A 14,870-nucleotide genomic window follows, 5' to 3' on the forward strand; every position below is an offset into this window, starting at 1 on the left:
CGGCCCTGGGAGTGTATAGCAGAACCGACAGCTCTGATCGTTCCTGAGAAAGCGAAAGCTGCTCGGGGATCGCTTTACAATTCTCAGGGGCTCGAATAACCTGATCTTGAACTGATCCTGAGCTCTGATCCTTTTTGGTATTGGGTTAGGAACGTGTGAAGGGGCCTGTTGAATGAGCTCGCTGGATATCAACATCCTCGCTCCGTGTTGCTCCGTTGCGGCAGATTGTTTGACTTGATTAGTCTCTGCCCAAGTGTTAGACTACCCAACGCAGGGCCCTCCAGACACCAGTATCAGTGTGTCCGAGAGGAAAAGTGTTTTACCAAGTCTCGAGGTGGAGCCCATTACCCTGAGTGAGAGCACTGTAAGTTAATAGGATTTGCTCGCGATCAAGAGACTGAGCTATTTCCTGAGGCTGTTACAGGCCAAAGCACAAAAATAAATGTTCCTTTATTCAACCCCATTAAGCTTCTACCTCCCCAAAAACTACACCCTACCATCAACCACCCTAACCTCACCCCTACATTTTCTCCTTCTTGGGGTATCTGTTTTATTGGGGAGGCTTCTTGTTGTTGTTGCAGGAGGTTGTAACTTCACTCTACTCTCTCTCTCTCTTTCTTTTCTAACAAGCAGCAAGCAAAAGCGAAAGGTTGGCACTTTTTCTCTAAAGGAGCCATTTGTTCAGGTGAAAATGAAACTTGCACGGTAAGCAGAGTGAGGCTTGCTTTTGGACAGGGGCAAAGGGGATTCCAGATTAATCACAGGACTATACACCATGCAGATATTCATTGAGGAGGAGTAATTGCTAAGGGGCTTTATGTAATGTATTCTCCCCATGAGGTAAAACCTTGTAGGAGTGAAGAAGGATAATAGAGTAAGAGGATCATATAAAAATGTTTGCTGCTCCAACCTTTTGCTCCGAGCTTAACCCTGACCTCGGATAGTAATTACAGAGTTACAGAGTTAATTGCCGACTGATCTGAGGAAGAAGATCCATCCTGTTCTACTGCGATGTCAACTGGGCTTAACCACCTCCTGTAGAGGAGTAATTTTTCACTACTGCATCAGGGTTTCTGAATTCTTTGAATTTCCCTGTTTAAATAAAGAATATGACTTATAATTACTTTTTTACACAAGTCCTTCAAACAAATTAAGCTGGTTTTAACACATGAGACAACAAGCTAGGGACTGGTTTCAGGTATTGAGGTAGTTAAACCCAAAATTATCCGTGCTCCACACTTTAAATCAAGTCTATATGTACGGCACATTTCAACAGCAAAGTCGTTCAAAGTTTTTTACTAAATAAAAACACAACAAATAAAAAAGAAACCTTACGTTAGAGTTGCAAAATAAAGACAAGTAATAACAAGTTGCAATCAGAACAGAATTAATCAATGTTCAAGTTATTATGAATCAAACGTATGTCTAAACTAATGGGTTTTTCCATCTTAATTAAAAAGGAACTCAGTGTTTCAGCAGTAATGTAGTTTTCTGGAAGTTTGTTCCAGATTAGTGGAGAATTTAAAATGAATGCTGCTTCTCCGTGTTTGGCTCTGACTCTGGGGAAGCAGAATTGTTTTGAACCAGAAGACCTGAGTGGTCTGGAAAGTTGATAGATCAGGAAAAGGTCTTTAATGTATTTTGGTCCTAAGCCATTCAGTGATTTATAAAGTAATAAAAGTATTTTAAAATCTATACTCTACACAACAGGGAAGCAGCGCTCAGGATCAGCTGTGGCTGTCTGACATTTTAAGCAAACCTGCGAAGACACTGCAACAGGTCTTAAACCTGCTTTTATTAAACTCAGACATTTCTTTTGGGATATGAGAATGGTCTCTGTAAAGGTATTAAAAACAATGTATCAACAGTTTAAAAAAAGGCACACCAAAAGTTATTTACCTCTAATTACCGTAGTAGTCAATGGAGAAATCTTTATTGGTATTAGAGCAATTAAACTTGCTTTTTGTGTTTATATCCTTCAAGGACAAACAGGTACACACCATGGACAGATAGATTTTATATTATGGACAGGTTAGAGGTTAATTTCAGATGATTAAAATATATCTCTGAAAGAAAGTATGGCTCAACAAAATCTGTAACTAGCTGGTGCAAATTATAACTTCCGCCCCTGCTGACATTGACACAGACCTGCATCGTTTGGTGAGCATGATAGGCTGTAACCCCAGACAGAAAAAGCACATTACACTACATAATAAGGCTCTATTTCCTCTGGATTTGTTTAAACCCTAAAGAAAGAATGAAACTGGTGTATTTCACAGTAGATCTAAGTGCCGCTCACTCAGGAAACCTGAATGTCTTCAGTGAGTCAAATAGTTAAGTTGAGCCGGAGCTGCCATAAACCCGGTGGGAGAGCTTGGAATAATCTAGGCGATGTTAATGATGCAATTTATATGTGAGGGGACCGGTGTTTGGCAGGCTGTTTCCGTCTGAACGGGCTGCACAACCCAGCGAGCTCCCTGCACCCCCCGCTAGATGGAGGGGGTGGAGTAGGAGGAGGATGTCAGAGCCCATGTGAAAAGAGGGAGCGAGCGAAGCACTGATAAGAGCCATTACTATTAGTGTCTGTCTGTCACCTGCTGTGCGTCATCCAGCCTGCTCTCTCTCCACATGCGCCCCATCCCTGTCGCTCCATCCCCAATCCGTTTTCCTGAGGCACATCACTTCAAATTTGCACTCACCTACACATTTTTCCATCCTGTCAAGGATATACTCGGTTGGCTCGACAACTGAGCCGGGCTGAACTTTGAAAACTCCTGTGAGCTCTGTTTCAAAACAGTTGTGAATTAGCGAAGGTGCAGACATCTGCCAGCATTTATTCAATAAACACAACAGAAATAGATGCAAACGAATTGGCAGAAGAGGAAAAAATACTCGACTCACAGAGAGTTTTTCATGTTTTTCCAGGCCAACACAAAGCCTAATTTGGTATTTCATTTATTGCTTGGCACAACTCTACAGCTCCTTAAACTTATGAACTCGGGAGAAATGAACAGTAATTGCAGGCTGTTCTTTATTTTCTTAAAACCTTTTTAAGCAAAATATTTAAAGCTGTTTTTCCTCAGTTGCTATGCAACACTTCAACCGCAAGAGTGGGAGCATGCTGAGAATGTGCCAAATAAATACTACTGCCACAGGCATTCTGCGGGGAAATATGAGAGAGGGGCATTATTCAATACTTTTATGAAAATGGAGGGCGGTCGTGTAAAATGCACAATCATTCACTCATTCAGCCGTTACTTGACCTGTGTGAGCAGATAATCCCAGTGGTGGTTTGTTTAATGAAACATTGTTTACAGTCTCAGACTAATCAACAGTAATCTGTGCACATAATTTACACATTTCTGAAGTTCCTGCCTTTAAAGGGAATAGCGAGACTTGTCTGTAAAATCAAACTTATTTGGATACATTATGCCACCTATAGAACAACATTTCATGGTCAGTTTTTCTGTGTACTTTTTAAATTTTCCTATTTAATCAAAATAAAATTAGTTATTACTATAAATGACCAGCACCCCTCCTGGCCCCTCTAAGGGATAAGGGTGTACAGAAAATGGATGGATGGATTACTTTAAATGCATTAGTAATTTTCCCCTTTTTCCTATTTATTACAATGTTTTTGCTTAAATTCATCCTTTAAATGGAGTACAACTTTCATCCCAAGATGTTCAATTGATTCTTAAATTTGGAAAAGATTAAAACAATGCTAACCTACAAAGTGCTACCAGTTACGCCCAATGTCCATTTACCTGCAGCAGAGTAGTCAACATTAAGGGCTAAATGTTGCGCCACTGTATCACATTTTCTTGATTGACTTTTGCTTCAGTTCTTTCTTTATAGTTTAGCGTTCACTGGAGGCAAACAGGTTGAGTGCCTCATAACTGAAATGCATCCAGTGCTTCCAAATTTACATTAAGATATCAAGAGAAGTGTTTGTCATTTCACCCCTTCGCCATTTGGTATTTTCGCAGTTTTGGACGTTAAATTCACATTGTTGTTTTTTTTGTGTGTGAAATTTAGCTGTAGAACGGCTGAAAACAATTGTGAAAAATAAACTGATATGCAGTTGTTTAAGTAGATTGTTTACAGATGCAACAAGGAAGTAGGACAAATTTGTGGCTCGTGAATATAATAAATGGGGTTGTAAATTGACAAATGGTGTAAATTGCCTCAAACACATCAAAATTTGCTTATCGGGGCATAATGTTTGCTAAAGCCAGCTGATCAGCCCAGGTGTTCTGCCTCTGGTGATGTCATCAACCCAAGTCCTCACAAAGCAGAACTGATGCTGTATTTCTTCGGTATTAAAATCCTACTGTTGTAGTCCATACTTCATCACTCAGCTATATTTCTACATTTATCTATACACCACTAGATATTACCTTTAAATACAGAATACTTAAGAGCCCATACAGCATACTAATTGTCCTGCTTTAAACATTTTTCAGTAATTTGACTAGTGAATGCTGCCAGATTTATAGATTTCCCTTTTAACAAGTCCTGTCAGATTGCTCTCAAAGCTTGGGCTGGAGCCTGAGCAGCAGTACAAAAGCCACGCACGAAGCAGGAAACTCTACGATACAGCCTTCCTTCCCGAGCCGGGAACCAAGGACTCAAAGCAAGGACGTGTTACACGAGATATCACATTCAATTCCAGTGCCAGCCTGTGAGGCAAGATGATACAAGTTAGTGTGTCTGTCTCCAGAGCTCTCAATGTTAATCAACACCCTTTTCCAATGCATACTTATGAGTTACAATCTACTCCCCATGTCTTCCCCTTTGGCAGCTTAAATTAAGTCGCAAATTTGATGGCAAATTAACTTCAACAGGGATGTTGATATGTCACCTATACGGCAAACTGTGTGGATTCTTGCTGGGGCAACAAAAATATCCTGCATCTGACAGGAAAATTAAATCAAGGTAATTATTTTGTGCAAAGAAACAAGGGTGGGGGGTGCTGTAGGTCATGCCTGTCGGATGTTAATGACAAAACCTTGCGTAATCGCTCAGTCAACCTTTATCGTCGGGATCACAGAGCTTGAGATTAAATGAGTGCTAGTATTAGCTGTGACATACAGTCACAATACAGTTGAGGTGGGGGGAACACATGCTCCGGCAGGGTGTGTAAGTGTGCGAGTGTGTAAAAGGGGAGGTGAATGTGGAACCAACTGAGATCTCCTCACTTCATCATTGAGTAAATGGCACCGCAGACATGAGCTGCGACTTCACAGCTGCCTCATGGCGGGTGACATTGAAGCCCACGCATGAACACACCGCTCATCAAAGCGAATGAGGCGTTCTTCGCTTCTGCTGCTTATGCCGAGGAAAAACAATGGCAACTACCCCCCCTCGAGTGCATACTTGTGCACCTGGAATGTTTAGAGTGAGTGGAGATGAAAGGGACAAAAAAATCCATTTGGATTCATGCATCTCTCACGACGAGCTCAACAGACTGTGACCTTTTCACTGCTTTTTAATGGGAGGGAAACAACAAGACACCGTTGCCATAAAACAGCTCAGAATGGATGCCGACGGTGCTTCTGCAATTAGCCCGTCTTAAAAGAAAAGAAAGGATTGTCCTTTTATATTCATCCTTTCAAATATTTTCCAATATTTACCCAGCTTTGCCCATTGAGATCACAGAGACAAAACCAAGGTAGCAAACAAAATGGTGCAATTACAAATATAAAGGGGAAATGGTGGCACTGGACTTTATGTAAAAGAAAAGGGGTAAAGAGAGCTGAACACAAATACACACTCCACTTCAGTTTGTATATGGGGAAATTTATAAACAACTCATCCTTTTCTATCCAATTCTCAATTACCATGGTGTGAAAAAATGCTTGGCTCCTACATGATTTCCCTTTGTTTTACATGTGAGTCAAACTTCTGCACAATTAAATAACTGTTAACATTTATAACTATCAAAGGATTGATAGTTATAATTCTTTGATTTTGATCAAAGAAGTGATAGTTATAAAAATGCTGTATGTATAGAAAATAACTTTTTGTTCTTTGAAATTTGACTTTGCAAATTGACACCTTGAAATTGGCCTCTGTCGCTTTAATAAAGAGACAGTCTTTCAGACACTCCACCTCCAGGATGTTGGTTGGTCTGTGAGGAGGAAGCTCATCTGGGAGGCGGAGTTTTGCGAAAATGGGTGTGGCTTTGTGAGAGCAAGCATTTAGGCACCCCTAAATGGTTGCAGTGGGAGACTCAAGGATTTCTCAAAAAAAGCATGAGAGAATTAAAGCAACATTCCAGGTATGTGTTTGATGAAGGAATAATATTATAATATAATAAAAATTGTTTTACATAATACCTTCCCTTTTAAGTGTTTCAAAACATCAAACCAATTTAGATATTAGTCAAAGTCTAAGGGAGAAAAAAAATTCAAACCTACCTACTTTTGTGAAAAAGCAATTGCCCCCTAAACCTAAAAACTGGCCTTAACTAGAGCCATCTACTTGAATTTAACAACAGACAAATACTTCACAGGGATTATTTCTGTGGCATGAAACTTTGTTTCCTGGATCCACTAGGATCCAGGTCTTAATCAGTTATTAGCGTTCTCATTTCCACGCAGCTGCGCTACAATTTCTGCTTGGACAAACTCTCTTAATTTGATAAAAAAAAACAAAAAACAGAAACTTGAGAATGAGCCAGCATCAAATTACTCAAACGTCCCCCAGGTCACTTCTAGACAAAGAAGATTTGTTCTAACGCAGATAATTAAGTGTGAGAGAAGAAAGTAAAAACAGAAAGTGACAGAAAAATTATAAATGCCTCCTTTTAGCGTATATAAGCACATCCCTCTTGAACAGCGAGTCACAGTGCGAACACAAAAGCTCCACTCTTTCTCCTTAACTGTCCTCTTTTTCTTTAAGTGGTACCAGACGTAGGCATTTCTTCATTCAGCTCATTCAAACTGAGGCAACTTGCCATTCTTTATTTATTTAACAAAACGAGCGGTAAAAGCCAAACATTAGGTCATGGAACATTTTCACCCCGAGAAATAAGTCACCGCCTTCAATGAGACATCAAAACCAGTTGGAGTATTCTCCTGCAAGAAAATATGAGCTGGTGAGCAACTTTCTCAAAGTCAAGTGGTGCTGTGGGACTTTTTCCTGTTATTTGAATATGACTTTCAACAGTGTGGTGCACATGCGTTTCCAATTAGGAGCTCAGAGCCAACGACCAGAGCTGGGCCCCACTCAGCCGTTCCACGACTGACCAAGTCTCAGGAAATGTTAAACAGGCATCATAACCGTGACAGAGACAGCAGATTTTTCAAAAGCCTTTGCTCTCTAAACAATAATTAAGACATCACAGTGGACTGATTATGTAGACTGCAAAAAATGCACAAACCTAAATAGAGGAGAGAGCGCATAATTAATCATACGTTTCTGTGACACATTTATAGCTGGGGCGCTTACACAAAGCTATTTGTCTGTTTGGTAAATGCGTATGAAGCATGCTTAGAGTCAAAAGAAACAATATGTCAATGGTGTTGATTTGTGGGGACCCTAATGAGAGCGCATGGTTTACATGAGGCAGTCAGAGCAGGATCCACTTCACTCACAGCAGCAATAACTCCCTGTGAGCCTGTCTCTGCTCAGACTTCAATCTCCAGGCCCTTAGGAGCTGTTGGAGGACTTTGATGTTCTGTCTAAATGAATCGACTGTGCTTCTTGATACAGCCCTCCAGTCAACTGACTCCCCCCCACCAATTCTGTCACCTGTGATAAACACCACGAGTGCTCAGAAGTACCAAAATTTGGATCACATGCTCAGAAAAGCCACATTTTCTTCTCCTCCCTCCAGCTTTGTAAATAACTGGGAAAAAAAATATGATTGTTGTTTTCCACTGCGCTCTATTTGATGTGTGTGGCTGCATTTGAGCAGGCAACACCAGGCTGGTTTTTGTTACCTTACAGCCCTGCAACAAACCTTTATGTAGGATGGCCCCACAGGGCATGGTGTTTGTTAGAGCCAGGGCAAAGGCAACAACCTCCGATCCCCCCTCCCCACTTTCTATCATACTGGAACACTTTCTTACAAAGAATCAGAGCCAGATAGCTCTACGTACATGTGGGTTCACTGACTTGACCCAAACAAGATCTAAAGCTTATTCAGGAGCACTTGTGTGCAGCAAGGAATGTAGACATGTAATAATGAATCTGCTTTGAGAGAGCCCTACGGTCTCACAGATGCTAACTTGAACATGCATAAGGGCATGAATAGCAAAATAATATATAATTCTAGCCTTAATGGACAAAACTAAAGTTATTGTTTAAGTTTTTTGAAAGGATTGAAAATGAATGTTTTTTTGTTAAGAGACCAAAACATGAAAAAAGTGTTATGTCTGGCTACACTGAACACACTATGATGAAACATGGTGGAGGTAGCATCATGCTTAATTTGAGATATTTCTAGTTGTTTTGAGTACAAAATATCTATATATTTTATCTGTAGGTTCTGCTAATCATATGAACACCTATTATTTTTTAATTTGTGGTACAGGTCTACAACTTTTTTTGGCACCTGTATTAACTCACTGCCACTAATTGCAAAATCTGTAACTTCTAAACTTTAATTTGATTTTACGCATAGTTTTTTTTAACTTGGATACTTTTGCAATATTTTGATTGTAAAATTTCCATAAAACAGCCGTTTGTTTGGCATTCTAAATAGTACTGATTTTGGAACCACAGTTTCAGTTCAATCTGAAACTTAAACGTAAAAAATAAATAAATAAATAAAAAACAATCAGAAAATTTACTCTTTTTTTCTTAAAGTGAGTGCACTCAGTCCTCAAGTCAAAAAACAAAATATTGATGGGTAAAATAACAGAATGCAGATGTAAATGGAAAATATAATGTTAAGCATATAATATATGTATGAATCCATGTCAAAACAACTGTATTTGTCAAGCAATATTACATTTATGTTCTTTGGAAAAGGTCTGGAAGATCAAAGATTTTCCCCTCTCAATTTTGTATTCCCTCAACATAGCCAAACATTTTAATACATTCAATCAATTCGGTCAATTTTCACATTGAGGGTCTGCGAAAAGAATTGAAAATAGCTGTTTTGAGGTTTTTCAAAGAACAGAAACCAATTCTTTCTTTCAAAAAGTTTTGATTGCATCAAAGTCTCAGTGTTCTACCCAGTAAAACACACTGAAGCTTAGGTTACAATGTGACAACATGTGAAAAAGTTCAAAGGCTATTAACACTTCTGTAAGGACCTGTATCCCTTTTAAGCTTCTTCTTGGTCAATTTTCATTTACCCAAATCCAATCAGCATCGATTCTGCATTTTCCTCAAGCTGGGGTAAAGGTTTTCCTTGAAATCTTAACTTGGATGAAACAGCAGTATTTAACCTATCACAGCCTCGGATGAGCTGGATGGGTTTTTGAAGGGAAGTATGAGTTCTACAGGCGAAGGCATTGATCCTCCCACACCTTGGGTTTTTCCCAGCGTGTACAACGATTCCTGTGCAAAGCCTCTGAACACTTCTCTCCCTCCTCCAGCGGTCGATGGTGAGCAAACCTGCCCCTGGATCGAGCATCTCATTTAGTCGCCGGGCCCCTTTGATGTGGATTCAGTGCTGCGGTGCATATCATTTGTGTTTGAAGGTTCAGCTTCCACAATACAGCGAGGGTTTGAAGTTTCACATATTGCAGGTGCTACAATGTGATAATCCGGGAGCTGGTTATGCATTATACATTTTTTTTTCATAAAAGAACACTATAAACTCAAAGTGAAATGTGGAAAAAGTCAGCGCTTGAAGGTATATATTGACAGAAACAGCTTCTGAGACTTCAGGGTGCGGGACGAAAACACTCTTGTTATCTCGAGCTTTTCAGAATCAGCTCTACATCTTCACACAGAAGGGGGTAAATATCCAAATAAACAGAGTAGAATAACATTTGACTAGGGCCTGCTATGCCGTTATGAGACCAATTTAGTTCACTGAGCACTTCTCTCGGGGCACAGAGAGGAGAAGGGCCATGACGGGTCCTTCTTCGTCTGCAAGGGCCGGTAATAAAAATCTCTTTTGCCATCTAATTTCACATGGGACTTGATCTGCAGCTTGGGGGCAATTCCTGCAGTGTGCACTTAAATAAAAGATGAAACAATCATTGTCAACATCAATGTCTTAACAGGAAAAGATCACACTGAATATAACATATATGTGTCTTTTCAGTTGCTAGACAAATAGGAGAAGAAAATGGCTTCCTGCAGGAAAATTTAGCGATTATATTTCAAGAAGTTTTAAAAAAAAAAAAAGAGAGCTCAGCTTTGCATCAAGCAGGCAGAGGATTTAAAATGGGGGGAGTCGTTGCCCAGAGAATAAAATCTCGTTGACATTTAACGTCTGTAAGAGACCGAGTTTTAAGCAAAGGCTTATGATCTTGATAATTAAAGAGTGTTTGTATGGAGGTGCACAGCTAGGCGTCTCTTTTTAAAAGATGTTTACTGTCTCTAAAGCGAAGAGATGGTGGCAGCCTGAGGGCCTGCCTACTCTCTTTTCCCCAGCTCTGTCTCTATCTTTTGATAAATACACACAAACACACACATGGGTATATATGCAAACTCTGCATGCCGAACAAGCACGCTCGGAAAAAATAAAATAAAAAACACATGCACACGTACACACACAAACAAGAAAGACTTGCTGCTTTTCACAGGCATCAGCCTCTCAATTAGCTTCTGAACTCATTTCTCCCTCCTTGGAAGGGAATTATTTTTCAGCTGGATGCCTTTTCTTTGTTTACTGTGAGCAGACCCGAGCCTTATCAGCAGCTAATCACTGCATGTCAAATTCAAAGACTTGCTGCAGTCACTTTGGAGAAAAAAAGGAATTAGTGAATAATCTTTTAAAGTTCAGATTGTCATTTTAGATTTGAACAATCACCAATTTCTTTTAGATGCACAAATCTGTCTAACAGCCAGGGAGAAGATCAGGGTTTGTTGGATATAATTTGTTGTGACACGTTAATTGCATCTACTTGTAATTCTCTCTAATTGATGCTTGATATGTCTCAGGAAATTAGGCCAACTAGATAACACTGTAAATATTATTAATCCTCCCCGCCTTTCCCTTTTCCATGGCAGGTCTGATGAATTCACAACAGCCAGAGCTGTAATGTGTCAATGTGCCGTGCAGCTATGCTGTGTATTCCCAGGGCTGCCGGGCTGACAAATCTAAGGTTACAGCCGTACCACTGTATATTCAAAACACATTCAGGCACACTGCGGAGAGCCAAAGATGACTAACCTGAGCGATTTTCACTGAGTTCTGGGTAGAGCCACCGGCATGGTATTCAACTTTGTTTCTCTTGACAATTTCTTCAAACCTGAAATAAGAACAGACCTGTCAGTAAATGTGAAGTTTAGTTTTATTTGTCCAAAATACTGATTTCATTAATATGCAGGATAATGAAAATATACAGCTGTATCTGTCATAGGATGCTCCCTTGACCCAGTACAGGTGGGAGACAGAAGGACTGTAACTCAAATACCATCACTGTTGGACAATGTTTCTCCCCGAATGAACAAAGCTGGAGACCATTCTTCCAAGCGTCCTGTTGGTATTTACTCATCTCTGTTGCTTTTATTTACACTTCTGGTAAAAACACTACAAAAACACAAAATCTTAACAAGTATTTGTGACTTAGTACACTTAAAATAAAACAAAACTAACATAAAAGAAACCTTTATGGCACAATATAGGAACTTGTTTTAAGTCAATAATTTCTTAATATTGATTAAAAAGTGTTAGTTACAAGTGGAGTGACAGGTTACAAGACATTCTTCTCATTCTTAAAATGCCTTTTTCCACTGGCAGATTATGTTCACTTATAACTAGTACTTTTTTCATCAATATTAAAGAATTATTGACTTAAAACAAGTTAATACTTCTTGCTGAAAAGTTAGTTTTGCCTTATTTCAAGTGTACTAAGATATTTGCACTGGAACTAGACCAAAAATACTTGCTGAAATTGTGTTTTTGCAGTGTAGTGTGTTATTTTTTTAATGCACAAATACACATTTAGTATTTTTCTAAAATTGTCCTACTCAGTTACGCCTTTATTTGGAACAAAGCATATTAGATTTTAATAAAAATAACTTAACCGCGCAAATTTTGTACTTTTGCTCTTGCTGTACAGAATTTTATTCTCAATCCTGGTTTTTTATTTATCTTTATCTTTGTGTGAATCTACATGCTTCGATTGCATGTCACTTTCCTGCTGCTACATCTAAAATTTCCCACAATGGAACAATAAAAGGATTCTTCTATTTCTTTCAGTTATATGAACCAAAAGATTTCAACCCCACTGAACGTTTTTACATTTCTTTCATGACACAAACACCAACTTAAACATATTTATTGAGATCTGTGGCAGACAAACCAAGCTTGAGAATAATTGTGCAGTGGAAGGACTTACTTTTAATGTAACACCTTTTATTCTGATAAGCCTCGCTAATGTAACCAACTAGTGTAACTTACGAATAGATAAGTTGAGAAACTTAGATTTCAATGTTGAAGTTACAGTTAGTCTATCTTTCTAAGTTCAAAAAGGAGGATAATAAGTACAAACAACCATATTATCAAGAATGAACAGATTATTTAATACAACTTGAAACAGAATATTACGGTACAGTTTTTTTTTTTGTTCCAACATAAAGTGTCCACCTTTTTTATCAGGCAGTGTATTTTCTTTTGGTTCAGATTCCTTATAGTTCAGTTCGTCCTTTGGAAGTTTTGTTTTCTTAGTTCAGTAATTTAAGTCAGTCAGTCAAGTCTTTGTTAAATGGCCATGTGTTTCTTTGGATCCAAAATCTTATCTTATCCGGTGCAAAGTAGGCAGCGGATCCAGCAGTCCCAGGTCTTGAGTTGAACCCTGGAGCTCAGCAATCCAATCCAGGCCTGCGATGCTATGCAGCTGGACAGTCTTCAAAGTTGAATGGGGTTCTAAAAAAACCCACCTGCATATATATAGAACTTAATTAACTATTAAGTTTCAAAAGTATGCAGGAAGCAATAAATTCCATTTATCACAAAAATAATATTCAACTAATGGCAAGCTTGCAAAACAAACGTATCACACTGTATCCGACCTCTTAGTTTGTACATAACAAAAAATGCAATACAGTGAAAATCATCATTTTAATCTCACACATTCCTCCGATTGGTTTTATTTACGTTTCTCTGTTCTTCCTTGTCGGAATATATGAGCAGTAATGCCTATGACGCCAGTTAGCATTAGCTTAATTTCGGTTGCAAAAACACGTTACAACACTCACCAGAGAAAATCACAGTAAAAATGTGTTTTACTGCCAGGGATCAGGTCACGGATCTTCTTTTCTCTTAACCGTTACCGGAATTAATCAAGAATTTATCTTATAGCATGCAGTAATTCGCACAACGTGCTACAGCCAGCTACGGTTTTCTTCTTCTTCTAATAGTTTTCTGCTGTCTAAACCAGAGTGTAACTCACAAGCCACCTGCTGGCGGTTTCTGGTATGACAAGAAAACTCAAAATGAAAATATAACTAAATTGCTGGGAACATTAAATAACAAAACAAAATCCTACAGAAATAAAATACCACTAACAGTACCACACATATACATGTGGGTTACATCCTCCCCCCCATTAATTGCATGCGTCCCTGCATGTCAACATCTCCTAAGCATCAAATACAGGGGCATAAAAGTCACGTTCAAGGGCTATTTGTAGTGCGTTGTCTAAGCCACCAAGTAAAGACTGCATAACTACCACAAGTGGGTTTCCTAAGGATGGGTAGGTGAGTCTCTTGGGATGGGTTCTTTCTCTTGTTGATCTCCTTACTTCAACATTCCCTTCCTGGTTGTCCGTTCCAATAGGGATAACAGTTTCAGATGTTTCAGGGTTGCCAATATCTATTATGACATGGTCTGGTGGTTGGATGGACATTCGAGGTGTGGGTGACTGGGTTAACTCACCCTTGAGCTGCTGCTCTTCTGATATGGTCTCTTTTGGCTCGTGTGGCTCAAATGGTGAAGCTTCAGGATTAAGTGATGGCACTGAAACATGTTCGTTTGTCACGTCCTGTTCTGTATTGTCAGTTTCTGTTCTCTCACTGGCAAGTTCATTTGTGTCCAACACTTGGTCTTCAGATCCAATTTGCATGTCTCTGTCCTGTTCATCATCGTTTCGGGTTCCAACATCAGTCACCATCTTTGTTGGAGGATAGTAATAATACTCCACATCTTCATCCTCGCTGTCCAGCAGCGAATCCTCTGGAACTTCATGTCCAGCACCTCTTTTTGTCGCACTTGACTGCAGTCTTTTAGACTTCCTTGTTTGGGTTTGTGTTATGGGCTCAGGTTGCTCTTTTGCAACTGACAGAAAACCACAGGGCAGTAACAAGTCTCTATGCAAGACTCTTTCTGGACCCACATCATCAAAGGGAGCTACTACATAAACAGGGAGGTTTTCTATCTGTTTAATCACTTTGTAAACAGTGTTAGTCCACCTGTTGGAAATCTTGTGTTTACCACGGAGACCTACATTTTTCACTAACACACGATCTCCCACTTCGAGCTTAGACTCCCTCACCTTGTTGTCAAATCTCTGTTTGTTGTAAGAGGCAGTCTTTTCGCTATGTTCAATAGCAATTTTGTAACTCTCTGTCAAACTGTCTCTGAGGCCTTTTACATACTGACTATGTGTTTCGCCCCTCCCAGTAGGCTTGTCGAGTCCAAATGCAATGTCAATGGGTAAGTTTGGTTGTCTTCCAAACATGAGCTGATAAGGTGAGTATCCAGTCGTGTCATTTTTTGTGCAATTATAGGCATG

General features: G+C 39.3%; 1 protein-coding gene and 1 long non-coding RNA gene across 3 annotated transcripts in view; both read right to left on the reverse strand.

Moving 5' to 3' along the window:
- LOC116727188 (adenosine kinase-like) overlaps positions 1 to 14,870 on the reverse strand; it is a 177,618-nt gene that overhangs the window by 136,076 nt on the left and 26,672 nt on the right. For both annotated transcript variants that reach the window (XM_032574441.1, XM_032574442.1), the window contains exon 4: positions 11,306 to 11,384. In XM_032574441.1, the coding sequence (XP_032430332.1) occupies positions 11,306 to 11,384 (79 nt within the window). The remainder of the gene's footprint in view (positions 1 to 11,305; positions 11,385 to 14,870) is intronic.
- On the reverse strand, positions 12,709 to 14,452 carry LOC116727191 (uncharacterized). The gene is made up of 2 exons (XR_004340770.1): positions 13,336 to 14,452; positions 12,709 to 13,017 (listed from the first exon to the last, which is right to left on the reverse strand). It is a non-coding gene; the product is annotated as an uncharacterized LOC116727191 (long non-coding RNA).

This window comes from Xiphophorus hellerii, chromosome 10 (assembly GCF_003331165.1).
Source record: "Xiphophorus hellerii strain 12219 chromosome 10, Xiphophorus_hellerii-4.1, whole genome shotgun sequence".
Lineage (NCBI taxonomy): Eukaryota > Metazoa > Chordata > Actinopteri > Cyprinodontiformes > Poeciliidae > Xiphophorus > Xiphophorus hellerii.